The sequence below is a fragment of the Podarcis liolepis genome (assembly GCF_965112155.1).
Source record: "Podarcis liolepis genome assembly, chromosome: 14".
NCBI classification, from domain to species: domain Eukaryota; kingdom Metazoa; phylum Chordata; class Lepidosauria; order Squamata; family Lacertidae; genus Podarcis; species Podarcis liolepis.
In genome coordinates, this window is record NC_139569.1 from 19,823,755 (window position 1) to 19,838,500 (window position 14,746).

Sequence of the window (14,746 nt, forward strand, 5' to 3'; positions counted from 1 at the left end):
CTCATGAACGCATATCCAAAATATCATCAAAAAGGAGTAAAACACGTGTTCCCTCAACTTATATTCCTGTCGATTAAAACTTGCCCTCCCTGCCTGTTTTTTGATGATTAATCAGTGGAGTCTCAATTGATTAATCCACCAGATGAAACCTGAAGCACTAGCTGATTCCCCATGGAAAGGGAGCATCTCTACTTTGCAGTTGCCTCCACCCCACCCTACCTCCTGCCCTGTTAGTTCCACATTCACCTGGAAGGCATTGACGTCCATCAAAAAGTTAATCGTCTCCATGAAGATGGTGGTGGTGGGCTGTGGGGGAGGGGGAGGCTCTGTTTCAAAGACAACCTTGGGTTCTGAAATGAAGCAGGGAATTCAAGGAATTTAACAACAAGCAGACCTTAGATGCCTTTCTTTAGTACAGTATGATCACTTCTTGCATAGGGGTTCTATTCCAGGGATGGCATGTATATGCAAGAATGCATATATTCAAGCCATCCCCTTGGAACTGCCCCTGAACAAGCATCCTTACCTTTCCAGAGTCCTGCACTGAGCTGGCCTTGCCCCAGCAAGGCAGAGAGCGCTGAAGCTCATGGATGCTCTCATGAAGACTCTGAGATGCTCTCGTGAGATCTCATGGGACCACCCAAGTTCCCCAGAGATCTCGCAAGGGAAAACCCTGTGCAAAAAAGAGCTTTTAAGCTCTCTGCTTTCTGTGCATTTAATTTGTGCAATTTCAACTGGCCAGCCTTCTCCTGTGTAAAGCTGAAATTGCACATGTTTAACGTGCATAAGTTGCGATCATACTGTACTCAATTTATTAAATAAATGCAGAAAATACACATCTTCATTTTTCATTTAAAGTTTTCAGCAAACGTCCACTTTGCAAAGTGTGCCTGGTCCCCACACCACCAACACCACCAGCAGTGTCTATCCACAACCCAGGCGTGAAGCCTAAGCCAAGCCAAAAGCCTATGTTAAGAGAGCAAGTTGAGGAAATGCAAAATAAGCACAGCACTTAGGAGAATGCCAATGAAAAGGGAAATGGCTGCAGTTCATCTGTTTGCCTGTAGCCAGCAGTGAAAATCAGTCCATCCAGGTCTGCAGGTCTGCTTTGTTTGGCTTCACTCACCCCTGAGCAGAAACTCTGTTCAAATGCAGGCTAGTAGTCCATTGGATAGGTCATCCTATGCAATCCAGACCCTGCTATGACCGCCCAAGCACATCCTTTTGATTTTGGCAGCTCTGCCCCTTAGATTGCTGGTGTCGTTTTGCTCATTTGTGCAGCAAGAGTGGTTCTGCTGCAGCTCATTCTCTTGCTTCCGAGTCGTAATCATCATTTGCCTCGAATCATAATATTGTGGCCCCTAACCTTTCAGAGAAGGCAGCTTCATTCTACTGGGAGCCATCGACATCTTCCTGGACATCTTAGGCACTCCTTCCTCTTCTTGCAGGCGGTGAAAGGATTCTTCATCAGCTAAAGGGGAATCATGAAAAATGAGAAAAATCAAAACGAGAACAAACCTATCTTGATCTGCCTCTCAGATCCCTGACATTCAGCTTTGCCCAGTTATACAACAAGACTGGTGTTGTAGCTCATTCTATTTCTTCAAGGTATAGTCACACCCTCTCCAAGCCCAAGGCTGTGGCCCCAAACCTTTCGGAGGCGCCAGCCTCAATCTACTGGGAGCCAGGGACATCTTTCTGGCGATCTTAGGTTTCTCCTCTTCTGCCCGATGGATGGTTACGGGCGGCTCTGGGATGTCTGAAACTTCAACAGATGCTAAGGGGAAATCCGGAAAAATGAGAAAAGTCAAAGAAGAACAAAACTATCTTTGCATATTTCTAACTGGATAGCAAGTCTCAGTACAGGAGGAATGAGCTTACACACTCACACCCACATCCCCGATCCCATGTCCTGTCTGCAGAGGCCGATTGGTTGGGAGTTCTCTATGAACTTACTGGGTTAGCCAGAGTTACCAAGGAGCTCAGCCTTGCTGTTATTTTAATAATAAAATAATAATAATAATAATAATAATAATAATAATAATATATTTATACCCTGCCCATCTGGCTGGGTTTTCCCAGCCACTCTGGGTGGCTCCCAATCGAGTATCAAAAACACAATACAGCATTAAACATTAAAAACTTCCCTAAACAGGGCTGCCTTCAGATGCCTTTTAAAAGTAGGATAGTTGCTTATTTCCTTGACATCTGATGCCCCTCGCAGCTTCTTGACACTACAAGCCCCATGATGCCTGGGAAGGAGTGCAAAGCGAATGATTAAGCCAGTGAACAGGAGTCTGTGGCCTACAAGTCCCGTCATGCTGGCTGCGCTGGGGATTCAAACCACTTCCTCCAGAGTATTTCCCCACTACAGATATCTCCTTTAAACTTTTGACAGTTGTCAATCACTTGGTGTTGTTATGACATCAGGTGACTGACAGATGGACGGGACCACCCCCTGTTGAAGCCCCCTGCCCCAGGTGCAGGTGAATTAAGGATCTGGCCTGTCAGGTTCCCCACCCCTACACTAGTAAGATCAAGAAGCAAAACCAACACTTCAGAAAGGGCAAAGGAGTCCAGGAAGGGTGAGAGAGATTATAGGCATGACCAGTATGCGCATGCAAACTGGGTTTGCCTGTAGTCATAAAAATAAATTTTCAGAAAGATGAGAGGAAATGTTTTGGGATAAACAGAGTTCTAATCCCAGAGACACAGATGATGTCCCTGTTGGCATAATATATTCTGTCTGTTGTGAACATGAATATTTTTGACCTGCTGTGAACATGCTGCGCCTTTTCCAAGACCCCATTGTTTACAAATTCCCTGCAGGCAGAGTCTCAGCTTACGAAGCTCCTCCTCCGCTGAAACAGAGAGACCTTCCACCGCTGAAGGAGACATGGAGACCTTTCGTACTGCTGCATCTCCAACCTCAGGTGGAGGTCGCTCCTTCTGGAGAGAAGCCTTCTGGAGTTTGAAAGCCTTCTGAAATGCCATCTCCACCCTAATGTCATTCTCCTGGATATCATAGAATAGCCCTGTGGGAAAGGCAAGCAAGAGAGTTGCATCACTGCTGGGAGGTGGGAGGGAGCCTCTCAACCTGCAGTGCCCCCAGCTGGCCAGGCACCTTAATGGGTCCTGCAGGAAGAAGGTGCTAAAATTCACCCTCCTTTCCATCAGGGAGTAAAGGGGGGGTAACTGACCTGCATGAAAGACTCTACGATTTGAAAACAGAGACACTGCATGTAGTCTCGTTACTTATGGAAAATATTTTAATGAAAACATATTAAAGGAAAAAAACTAGTCCTACTTAGAGTAGATCCACTGAAGTTAATAGACATGACTAACTTAGGTTCATTAGTGTCAGTGGGTTTACTCTTGAGTAGAACTTAGTTGGCGACAGCCCACTGTGCTGGTGTTGTTATTGTTAAACCACTTCTTGGGAAGAAAAGAGAAATCCCTTCCAAAGAAGAGAAATAAATACTGTTCGTATTCATAAGGGCTAGAAGCTTGTTCCCCCACTCTGGGATTCTCAAGTCATTCTACACCAGGTGTGAGATTCCATGCTTGCACAGTGTATATGTAACTTGAATACAACCCATGGAAGAGATGCCCAGACTCTGCAGCCAAGGCAGTGCACTGGCTGAGATGTTCTGGGTTGGAAATAGGCGAGAGAGCGGATGGTGAACTAAAATGGAATAAAACCGACACCTGCCTGTGAACAACTGTACCCGAGCCTTAAAGTTCCTGTATGTGTGCAGAGGGAATCCTACGATGTCAGAAGTGTGCCCAGTACCGATGAAGAGAATACCAGGATAAAGCTCATTAACAAGACCACCCCAGCAAATCCAGCTGACCTACCTAAGATGGTCCAGGCCAGAATGCTGGAGGGTTCCAAGCAGGTGGCATCCTCAAAGAAGACCTCAGCATCTTCGTAGTTCTCCAGCATCACAGCCATGATGCCACAGAGCAGTATGCTGGGCAGACAAAACCAAAGACTGAAGCAGCTGCCCACTTGCAAAAAGCAAGCAAGCAAGAACCCACTGCACTGTGTAGCCTATGAGCGTTCCTACTACAGTAAGGATGGAAGGTAACTAAGTGTTACTCAGACTAGACCCATTGAAATTATGAGCCTAACTTAGCCATGCTCATTAATTTCAATGAGTCTACTCTGAGTAAAACTTAGTTGCCTACCACCCACTGGCTCTTTCTGGATGCTCACTTGGAAGCAAGTGCCACACTGTGATCAATGGGGCTTTCTCCCAGTTCAGTGTGCATAAAGCATGCCACATTGTGTTGGAGCCAGGTTAAGTTACTTACACATTGTTCCCACTGACATCATTGCACAGTGCCAGATTAAAGCCTCTGGAGGCCTCTAGGCAGTCAAAAAAATTGGGAGGCCCCTCGCACATTATCTCCTAATACGTGTATTTTATTTTGCCAGCCAAGCATTTTAATAAACCAATTTTATTACACCATATTATTTTGATCCATTGTTGCGGGGGCCCTAAAAGGCGTGAGGCCCAGAGGCCCATGCCTATGCTGCCTATTTGGTAATCTGGCACCGTCATTGCACTTTAAATCATGACTAACTTACCCCACTGATTTCCATGGGACCCAAGTTCAACCCAATATCTGAAAGACCCCCTACTTCCCTACAAGCCTCCCTGGGTGTTAATATCACCCAGGGGGCCCTTCGTGGTAATTCCACTGGCTTCAGAAGGTTTTTTTTGTAGGTCTTTGTAGGTCAATGTAGGTGTTATGTGGTCTCGGCAGCCGCTCCCAGTCACCAGTCTAGCTGCCACATTCTGGATTAGTTGTAGTTTCTGGGTCACCTTCAAAGGTGCTGATGCTTGCTACAGATTGTGAGCAGGATAGCAGCAGCATGAGCACTAGTGACATATATATGCACAGAAGCCCATGTGCCCAGCCATTCTATTTTTTTCTTTCCCTTTAGAAAAAAGGTGGGGGATCAGGACATGTTACAGCTCAGCCTCCAAGTGTTGCACCTACGGTATACTGTACTATTTTTAGCTGGAGGGGAGAAATGTCCTCAATATTCATCAGCTACACGAAGCCTTTCTTGCCCCATGAGAATTGTCTGAACAAGGCCGCACATCTCCCCTCCCTGCCTGCTTCCTGATACCAAGTACTACCTGGGTAGGTGATTGGGGTCCAGGCTAACAGCCTCGCGGAAGCACTCCTGGGCTTTGAGATTGTTTTCAGTCAGCAGACAGAAAGTGCCATAATCCAACCAACTCTGGATATCCTGGCGGTCACGAGACAATCTCTGGGGATGGAAACACCATTGCGTAAGTTGACTCCCTGATGTTCCAGGGTTTTGAATGGATAAAAACTGCCCATTAGAAATGGGGCTCCATCCTTCTGAGGAGTCACCTGAACATGCTCCAAATTTTGAAGGCTGACCGACATCCTATTAGTCTTATTTGATTTTAATTCGGCCTCAGGGTTTGTGAGCCATTATGCACCTGGACAAAACCCCTGCAGAAGTTCTCTGGTCCATCTAACTATATGTGTACTGGAGCTGCCTTATACTGAATCAGACCAAAGATGATCCATCTAGCCCAGCATAGTCGCTGCCCAGCAGCCCTCTGTGCCACAACCTGAAAAGAGGCTAATGACATACAGCTCCAGGCAGCAGAGCAGAGAGCCCCACTGCTGAGCTAAAGAGCCACAAATCACAAGACTGTGATATTTAGCTTGGCAGTACATGCAAAGAGGACTGAGGCAGGGGGATATTTCTTCCAGTTCCCACAGCAGCAGGGATACCAGAGGCCTGGGGGAAACTCTTCAGCATCATTCGCCCCCACACATTTCTTAGCCACCCAACTGGTGAGGGATGAGCAGCGTTTCTTGGATTGTTTTGGATTTCTTGTAAGTTGCTTGGAGACCATTTGACTGAATAGAAATCTTTCAAAAATAAATGGTGCTAAAGAAGCAAAAATTAGTGCCAATTATACAAACAACCCAAGTCACACATTATTAGAGAAGTAGGGACTGTCACGCACCCACTCAACAGTAAAGGCCATTACTAGTCAATCTTATCTGGGAAATAGTCTTTCTGACACTCAAGATCTCAGTCAATGAGGCCTAGTTCAAAAAAAGAGCAGTTTAGGTGGCATGAACTGTGAGCAGGGGTGGATGCCTGATTGAATGCTTCCCATCAGAGGAGGTGGGGACCCAGAAACAGAGAAATCTAGCATGTCAGGGAGAAAGCTGGCATAGAACACTTCGCCCTTATATGTTTGCCTTCCATGTATGGGCAGGTTTAAATGGAGAAGCATTTACTCATGTAATCCTTTGCCTGCAGTCCAAAGCCATACAGTCTGGGAGTTGTTTTACCACCTCAGTTTTTGGCCTTACAACCTTATTGAACAATATGCACCCCTTATGTTTCCCCAAGAAAATGAGCTGTATTGGTTCAAATCCCACCTCTCTCACATCTTGCCTCTAGCTGCAAAAGACATGGATACCACACCCCAAAAAATCCCAACCACCCTCCCACAGCCCCCTAGGATTTTTAACACATCCTAAAATGCAAATGATGAAAACATCCTTTCTAAATGTCTCCAATTCTGCCTTAACACCAGAGACTCTTTGTTCCTGCAGCTGTTCTGCTTGGAGAGGAGCAGCAGTTCTGTCACCTCCTGGTAGTACGTTGCTGCCAAGTTATAGTCTCCGTTGTTCTGGGCTTCGCGGGCAAAAAGACGGAGCTGCTCGGAGGTGGTAAAGCTGGGAGGAGGAGGGCTGGGGGTCTGCTGGGACAGCACCTGCCCAAAGGTAAGAGAACAATGCAACTATTACAGATCAAACGGCAGAGGCTTACACTTGAATGGGATTTTCAGTAATAATGGGGTGGTTGGAAGATTGCCCCTTGATGCGCAAATAATATGTGATAGGGTTACAGAGCCACCTGGGCTAAACCTGCCTACGTCCAAGAAGATTCCTGGACAGCCACTGCCAGTCAGTGCAGACAATATTGAGGTAGACAGGCCCAATGGTCTAACGCTGTAAAGTGAGTTACCTCCTTATGTACGCCAAACATCTGGATGGTGATGGGTGTGGCTGGATTTGTTTGCCTTGGCCAGCAACTCCCTTATGTTTCTCCAATGACGCTTGAAAATATTGTACCCCAACCTTCAGTACCTTCCAAACATTTTGGACTACAGCCTTACCTTGGTTCTCAAACAGAATTTGTTCTGGAAGTCTGTTCGACTTCCAAAAACGTTCGAAAACCAAGGTGCGGCTTCCGATTGGCTGCAGGAGCTTCCTACACTCAGTCGGAAGCTGTGGAAGCTGTGTTGGATGTTTGGGTTCCAAAGAACGTTCACACTAGAACACTCACTTCTGGGTTTTGCAGCGTTTGGGAACCAAAATGTACGAATACCAAGGCGTTCAACAACCAAGGTACGACTGTACTACTGTGCTGGCTGGGGCAGAAGGGAATGGTGGGGCAACCCCAGCATAGTATAGAAGCCATAGACTAGTAGTTGACAGTCCAAAATCCTGATTAAAACATAAACAGCTTCCAACACTGATTCTTACTCCAACCTCTGACAAGTCCTCAAACAGTCCCAAGAATAAAACAATGGTTTGTAGATGTGACACTTTCTAAGGTGTGCCTTTCTCTTCCAAGCTGGCCTTACCTGATTCAGAGCAACATGCATCTGATCCACCAGGTACACGTACAGCTCACTCAGAAAAGCTTGGAGCTGGTCCAAGTTGTCGAATGCAGTTGTTTTCAAGTACTTTTCTCGCACAATTTTCACCACGGCATGCTGCAGGGAACACAAACCCTCCAGTTGACCCCAAAGGACTCAAACACATTTTGGGGAGTAGGGAGACAGAAATCCAGAAAATACAGGTATTAATCCCCCTATTGGGCTAAATGAGATTTAAAGAAAACGTGGCTTTTAAAATGCAGGGGGATTCAGTAAGATATCGTTTTATCATAGAAAGCGATGAAGAAATTCACTGATGTAACAACCATGTACGAAAGAAATGAATTGAAATGGAGCTTATACCTTGATTTGCTCCTTAAATGCAAAGTATTTCCCAGAGCTGTTGAGCTCATAGTTGAGCTGGCATTTCTGGCTCTCCAGGGTGTGGCTGTCAATGGCATACCCTTCAACCAACTGCCTGCCAAACAGCTCGTGATACTCATCCAGAATGGCCTCAGCAATGCTGGTGACCTGAGTGTGGTAATCTTCTACTGCCTAAAAAGACAGAGAAATAAAGGCAGAAGCTCAGTGGGAGAACATTTGTCTTGCATGCAAAAGGTCCCAGGTTGAATCCCTGGCATCACCAGATAGGGCTGGGAGAGACCCCAGTCTAAAACCCTGGAGAGGCACTGCCAGTCAGTGTAGTAGATAATACTGAGCTAGAAATACCACTTGTCTGGCTCAGCATAAGGCGGTTTGCCTATGTTCCTAAGAAAAGACTTAGACAATGAGTGACTCATCTGAACTCTTGCTTGGAAAGAACCGTTCTGACAGCATATACCAGTTTATCACCAGTGAAGTCTCTGAAAGACTTCCCTCCCAAAAAAGTGCAAGGTGCAGTGCAAATCTGTGCTTAGATACCCAGATAAGGAAAACTGCTGTGATGTATGTTCTGCAGCATCAAAGCACTGAAAGCGAATTGAGACCAGAAAAACCCATCGTGGGTGTTAGAGTAGGGGCACAGGCAGCACGGCTGGGTGATGGCTGAAAGCAAGAGATAGTGTTTATTGTCATCCCATGCCAGAGGTAGCACAGCATGGCAGACAGTGTCAGACCAAGGGGATCTCAGTTCAAATCCTCACTCAGCCATGAACTTCACTGCATGACCTTGGGCCTGTGTCTCAGTTTAACCCACCTCACAAGACTGCTGCAAAGATAAAACAGGAACCCTGTACATGGCTTTTATTCTTAATTTATTTGGCAAATGTGTGTAAGGTGAGTAGGATCCCTTCAGAATCACAGACCGCCACTCAGAAGACAGGCTAGCTTTCAGCCCAACGACTCACCACATAAGGAAGTGGCATGTAGATTCTGATAGAGTACCACTTAACCAAATTCTCAGGGCTGTGTATGTGTCGTGATTCTACAGGGAAGCAAAATATCTGCTTGATGCAATAATGAGGATTTCCAGCAATTCTCTATTTCCCCCCTCCCCCCCTTTTAAAGGCATATTTATAGCTCTCATGGTAACAAATAAATGCTTGGAAGTATGCGTAAGAAGACAATGCCTGTTGAGCTTTCAGAAGCCATAGGGTGGCTGAACAAAATTTCAAGTGGTCGGGGGGCGGTGCAGCTTTTGTGTGCTGCTTAAGTCCCCATAACAAGGCAAACCAGAATAAATTGTGTCAAGTGGGCAAAATAAATTACACACAGTAAGAGATAATATGCACGTTTGTGCAAACTATTCGGTTTGCAGAATTAAGCTTTTCCTAGCACAGAATTTTCAATTCCCCACTCCCCCAGACAGAGTACAGAAAGCTGGGTGAGTACACTTATTCTACTCTATACCTTCTTAGCTCCTGCTGTCCTTCGAGGGAGTTGAGGGCGTGGAGGAATCATCTCCTTTACCCTGTATGTGCAAGACAAAATTCAGTGAGTTCCAAGTCTGCAGTTCTATACACAAATGTTGACCCTAGATCCAGATCCCAACATTTAAGTCTATGAGCCAGGAGTTATGCAAGTCAGATCCCAGACTGAAAACTGTGCATTAGGGTCATTTTGCTTTTAAATGCAAACAAAATCTACCACCATAACACGCACGTAGTTTTTAGAGGAGGAAAATCCGTAGGCATGCCACCCGTTGGCATTCCCTCCATAACACGCACAGACATTTCCCCTTACTTTTTAGGAGGAAAAAAGTGAGTGTTATGGTGCAAAAAATACGGTAATTTCTCCCCCAGCCCTAATGATAGTGTGAATAGGACCTTTATAAAAGCATGCAATTTGCTGGAGCTGTCCAAGGTCCTACAACTCTAGCACAACCTTTCTTGCTACCAACCAACTGACTGTGCCACCTTCAGATGTTTTCCACTCTCACGGTCAGAACAGGACACCATGGAAGATTAAAAATCTGTAATAACTGGCCTGGCTTTGCCCATGGAGCAAATGGAAGGAATAACCCGTCTCAGGAGAACCTCCTCCACTGAAGGAGAATTTACAGAGCACTTTAGGATACATGATAAATTTTATAGAAAGTGTTCCTTGACATCCCTCCCTCCCCAGATCACTGCCCATGCGCACCGGTTGGCGAGCTCCTCTGGCAAACGCTTGGGCACCAAAGGTTTGTCCAACGCAAACTCTATCACAATATACGTCCCGCTTTCTATATATTGCTGAAACGACAAAGTTGACACTTTCTCAGTCTTAAGATCTTAAGAGCATTTTCATAGATGAAGATTAAACAGTTTGCATCTCTCTCACACCATATACCGGCCAGTGCAAAAGAGGAAATGGAGGAGGGGAATTCCTAATAGCAACAAGCATTCTGGCCACCATAGGCTTTACATTAACTATTTCTCTGCCTTCATGTTGCATTCAACAGATGAATCTGTCAGTGATTCTAATTCCGATCAACACCTGCTGTGCCCTTTCTGCTAGCTTTAGGTGAGTTATCCACCTTTTAAGAATAAAGTTTCAAGCATTGCATGAAAACTGCTTATTTGTCACAAGGAAAAATGGTATAACAGCTCCAGGGATGGCAGGCATGAGGGAGTGGGAATGTGACACTACAGGCACTTGCTAACCAGCACAGTGTACAGGCAGCTTCTACTGTAAAATGGCCAAATCAGTTTTCTATGGAGTTCACCCGCTGCGAGTAAACTGTACATGATAGGGTAAGTGTGCTTCTCTAGTGGTTCAATCACACCAATTAATGTCCATTTTGGAATACACCCAGTGTTTTGCCTGTGAAAATGCTTTGATCCACAAGATCCCTTCATTCTCGTCTCACCCACAGAAAGTCCAAAAAAGTACAGCAGCCAGGAGCTGGTCATCAATATCCCTCCCATTAGTGTCAATGGATTATTATTATTAGTGTGCTGCCCACGTTTCACACGACTGTTTTTTGCTATTCTATTTACTCATGTTTTTAACAGTATTGTAAGACATTTGGGAGACCTAAATATAAATAAAATAATCTAAATAATGATAATAACTAAAAACCGACTTAATAGGGAAAATTAAAAAAGGAACATCCACCTCAAAACACACCTTAAACTCTACTTGTCACAAGTGGATGGGGCTTAGGAAGTGTTGGTCTCTGCCAGAGATTCTCCCTTTGCACCACCTCATTGATTGCTCTGATTAATTGGAATCGTCTTGGGTTCCAATTTAAAAGCAGCAATAATGTTTGCCACTAAAAGCATATATCCCTACTAACAGACACTGCAGCACAATCCTTAATATTACCAAACAGTATAATGTAATTTTAATGGAATTGCTCTCAGAATAGCATATATCCCATTATATTTAATTGCATCTTTCCAATAATTCTTTTTAGGGGCAATCAAATCTGCTAAATCTGCCTCATCTATGCTGCATCTTCAACATTTTGCTCAATTTATATGCCCCCATATGAATGGTTTTATTTAATATTCACACACAGGGAAGCAATTAGGACTAGAAGTCAAGATAGATGTTCCACTTTTCATCTGATAACTTTCATCTATATATCATTTCATTATTTTATATATAAAAAAGGAAATTACTATTTTATAATAAAGAAAGCTATGACAGTGCACCATTTCAGACTGTTGGATCCTCATTCTTTCACCTGTTTCAAATGAGGAAGAAATGAGAAAACCTATTGGTTGACAGATTGGTAGACTGATAAATAAAACTAAAGAATAATGTTTAAAAAAGCAGGGGAGAGACTTTAAGAAACAAGGGAGGTAGAAAGAAATATGGGAGGGCAGCCCATATTTTCAGAAAATCCTTTCTGGTAGATGAAGGAACACATATTTCCATATCAGGATCTTGCTTGTTCCTTTTATTAAGAAATATTAGCTCCCTTGTTGTCTGCATTATTGTATAAACTCCACCAACAAAGGCTTTTGAGTGGCACATCATTAGCTTTCTGACTAACAATCAATCAAGTTCTGCAAATTCAGGCCTTGTATGAGCACGATACAACCAGCCAGTGTTCGAAACTCCCATTGTTCTAGGCGCATTTTGTGATATCGAATTTCATTAGCGTGAGCAGTTTCTAAGCTCCGGGTGCGGTACTGCACCTAAGATTTCAAACTAAAGCTGCAGAGTGGAAGGAAAGGAGGACCATTTTCTGCCTTCCCACTTCCAGCTACTCTCTGAAGACTGGAGAAGAGACCCTCTTAAGAATATTAGGGGTGTGGGCAGGGGAAGGACTAGGCCATATGAAAAATGAACATAATATTTTCACTGCAGTTCATTCATTTTCAGTTTTGTATTGTTATAAAAAATGCGCACCTAGACACTCTGTTGTTGCACCCATAACCTAGGATTAAGGTGCCTTTTAGCTCCTAGCTTTCTTATCTCGGTTTCTAACACTGCAACCAGCATATAGCCCAAGATGGCATTAAAAGAAAACTACAGTGGTACCTCGGGTTACAAACACCTTGGGTTACAAACACTTTGGGTTACAGACACTGCTAACCCGGAAGTATTACCTCGGGTTAAGAACTTTACCTCAGGATGAGAACAGAAATCATGCAACGGCAGCGCAGTGGGAGGCCCCATTGTCTATAGTGGTACCTCAGGTTAAAAATGGTTTCAGGTTAAAAACGGACCCCTGGAACAAATTAAGTACGTAACCAGAGGTACCACTATAATATACTATCTTACTAACCAAATATACATAAATATACTCCACTCCTAAGTCTTCAATCCCATTTCATGTGGTTTGGTTGACATGGTAACACCAAACCATGGTGATAGTGTTGCATGAATGAGGCCTGTACTTGTGCATTCCCCTGCCTCACTCCCCTCACATGCTTCACTTTAATGAGTTACTTCATAGAGATCATGATTTCTAAGTTACATCTCAACCAGCAAACCATGATTTGCCCAAACCTAGTACAAAGATCAATTTGTGGTTTATAATCTTAATTTGAATGGCCTGCCCAAACCATTGTTCAGGTGTCATGGCAAGTTACGGCTTCTATGAAAAACAAAGTAACTAATTAAAACAGAGCACACAGGAGAAAAGGCGAAGAAGTGTGAGCACAGGGTTTGTTCATGCAATGCCAAACTACAGCATGATATCACATGTCAGCAAACCCACTACATGTCACAGACACACCCGTAGTAAAGAGGCACTCCCTTATTAATCCACGGGTTTCACATGACACAGACCTGAGTCCCAGCTTTTAAAACACAGAGTCCACAATTTCCCGGTCATCCACTTAAGGAATATATTTACCTGTCCTTCAATGTTCTGGCATATAGATATTGCCGCTTCAATTGTGGTATCAGATGTGTCCCTTCTCATCATATTAGATGCCTTGTAAAAAATAACAATGATCAGATTTAGAACAGCTGCTACGTGGGAAGCTTCCGTCCAATCAGCTTCTGCCTTTCTGTTCCCCGAGGCCAGAACTATGGTAGCCATGTGACCTAGAGCCTATCTGCAGTCCCACTTTCCATACTAAGGACCTCAAAGCATTTCCTTGAGGCATTGTAAGAAAACTAAATAGTGGATAGAGCCAGCCAGCTGTCTCAACTTCAGCGTTGCAGCTGCTGCCCACTGCCACTGGCTGAGCAGCCCACCACAAGGCACTCTGCTATGGGCCACCACAGCCCAAAGAAAACACCGCAGCTGTTACAGGCCTGGTGCTGCTTTGACTTGACCCTCAGGAACAGGCATGGGGTGTTCTCCCCATTCATTATCCATGATTCCACAGTCATTTTGGGATGTGGCATTTACAGTGGTTATATAGGAGGCTTCCAGGTGGGAACTTTGGTTCTTCGGATGTTGCTGAACAACAGCTGCCATCATACCTAGCCACTGAACATCCTTGCTGAAGCGGATGCAAAGTTCCACTTCATCTGGAGGGCCAAAGATTCCCAGCTCTTGTTATGCAAAGCACAATCCCCTCATTGCTGTTTGCCCTCCTTGCCAAGTAATTCTTTGTTTTCAAACGCATCAGGAATTTCACCAGGACTTTCTCTCCACATTCACCTTTCTCATTACGACCTCTTTAGCAGGCCTGTCTTCCTTTGTGGTCTTCCCAAGGATACCTTTGGTATGTGGGGTGAGCAGCCCTAATTTAGTCAGGGCTGTCTGGTGGCCGATGTCACGGAAAAGACTGAAGAGACACTTCGTCTGAAACAAGAGAGAAGGAAAGGGGTCTACTGTCTGCATTTTGTTCAAGCCCCCCCCCCGCCCAATCTACCTGATCAGCTAATGCACACAACACTGGCAAGATACCTCTCCTCTCCTCTCCACCCTGAGAGAGTTTGGCTACTGTTTGAAAATGTTCCCTTTTAAAAATAATGGGAAGGCTTAACATGTGGACATAGACAAGGAGCTTTCAAAAAACGAAAGGAAGACTGACAGTACTGAAGACTGACTTAGTGTCTTGGCAGAAGCTGGTCTCACACCATGGGTGAAGAACTCACTGCAATTCCTCTTTCAATATGACAGGCTTATAAACAGCCACTTCACCTGTTTGCCTATGGCATGTAGTAACTGCTCCCAGGCAACCAGTTGGCTCTTGTCTTCCCCTTTTAGACCAGATAGTCTAACATAGGTT

At 44.6% G+C, this 14,746-nt stretch overlaps 1 protein-coding gene across 2 annotated transcripts in view; it reads right to left on the minus strand.

Moving 5' to 3' along the window:
- The window catches only part of CFAP70 (cilia and flagella associated protein 70), a 33,216-nt gene that overhangs the window by 6,507 nt on the left and 11,963 nt on the right, over positions 1–14,746 (minus strand). For both annotated transcript variants that reach the window (XM_083476154.1, XM_083476155.1), the window contains exons 11-23: positions 14,173–14,316; positions 13,414–13,494; positions 10,260–10,351; positions 9,528–9,588; positions 8,043–8,234; positions 7,665–7,796; positions 6,663–6,788; positions 5,154–5,287; positions 3,859–3,974; positions 2,847–3,035; positions 1,652–1,777; positions 1,367–1,471; positions 247–350 (exon numbers count right to left, since the gene is read on the minus strand). In XM_083476154.1, the coding sequence (XP_083332280.1) occupies positions 247–350; positions 1,367–1,471; positions 1,652–1,777; positions 2,847–3,035; positions 3,859–3,974; positions 5,154–5,287; positions 6,663–6,788; positions 7,665–7,796; positions 8,043–8,234; positions 9,528–9,588; positions 10,260–10,351; positions 13,414–13,494; positions 14,173–14,316 (1,602 nt within the window). The remainder of the gene's footprint in view (positions 1–246; positions 351–1,366; positions 1,472–1,651; positions 1,778–2,846; positions 3,036–3,858; positions 3,975–5,153; positions 5,288–6,662; positions 6,789–7,664; positions 7,797–8,042; positions 8,235–9,527; positions 9,589–10,259; positions 10,352–13,413; positions 13,495–14,172; positions 14,317–14,746) is intronic.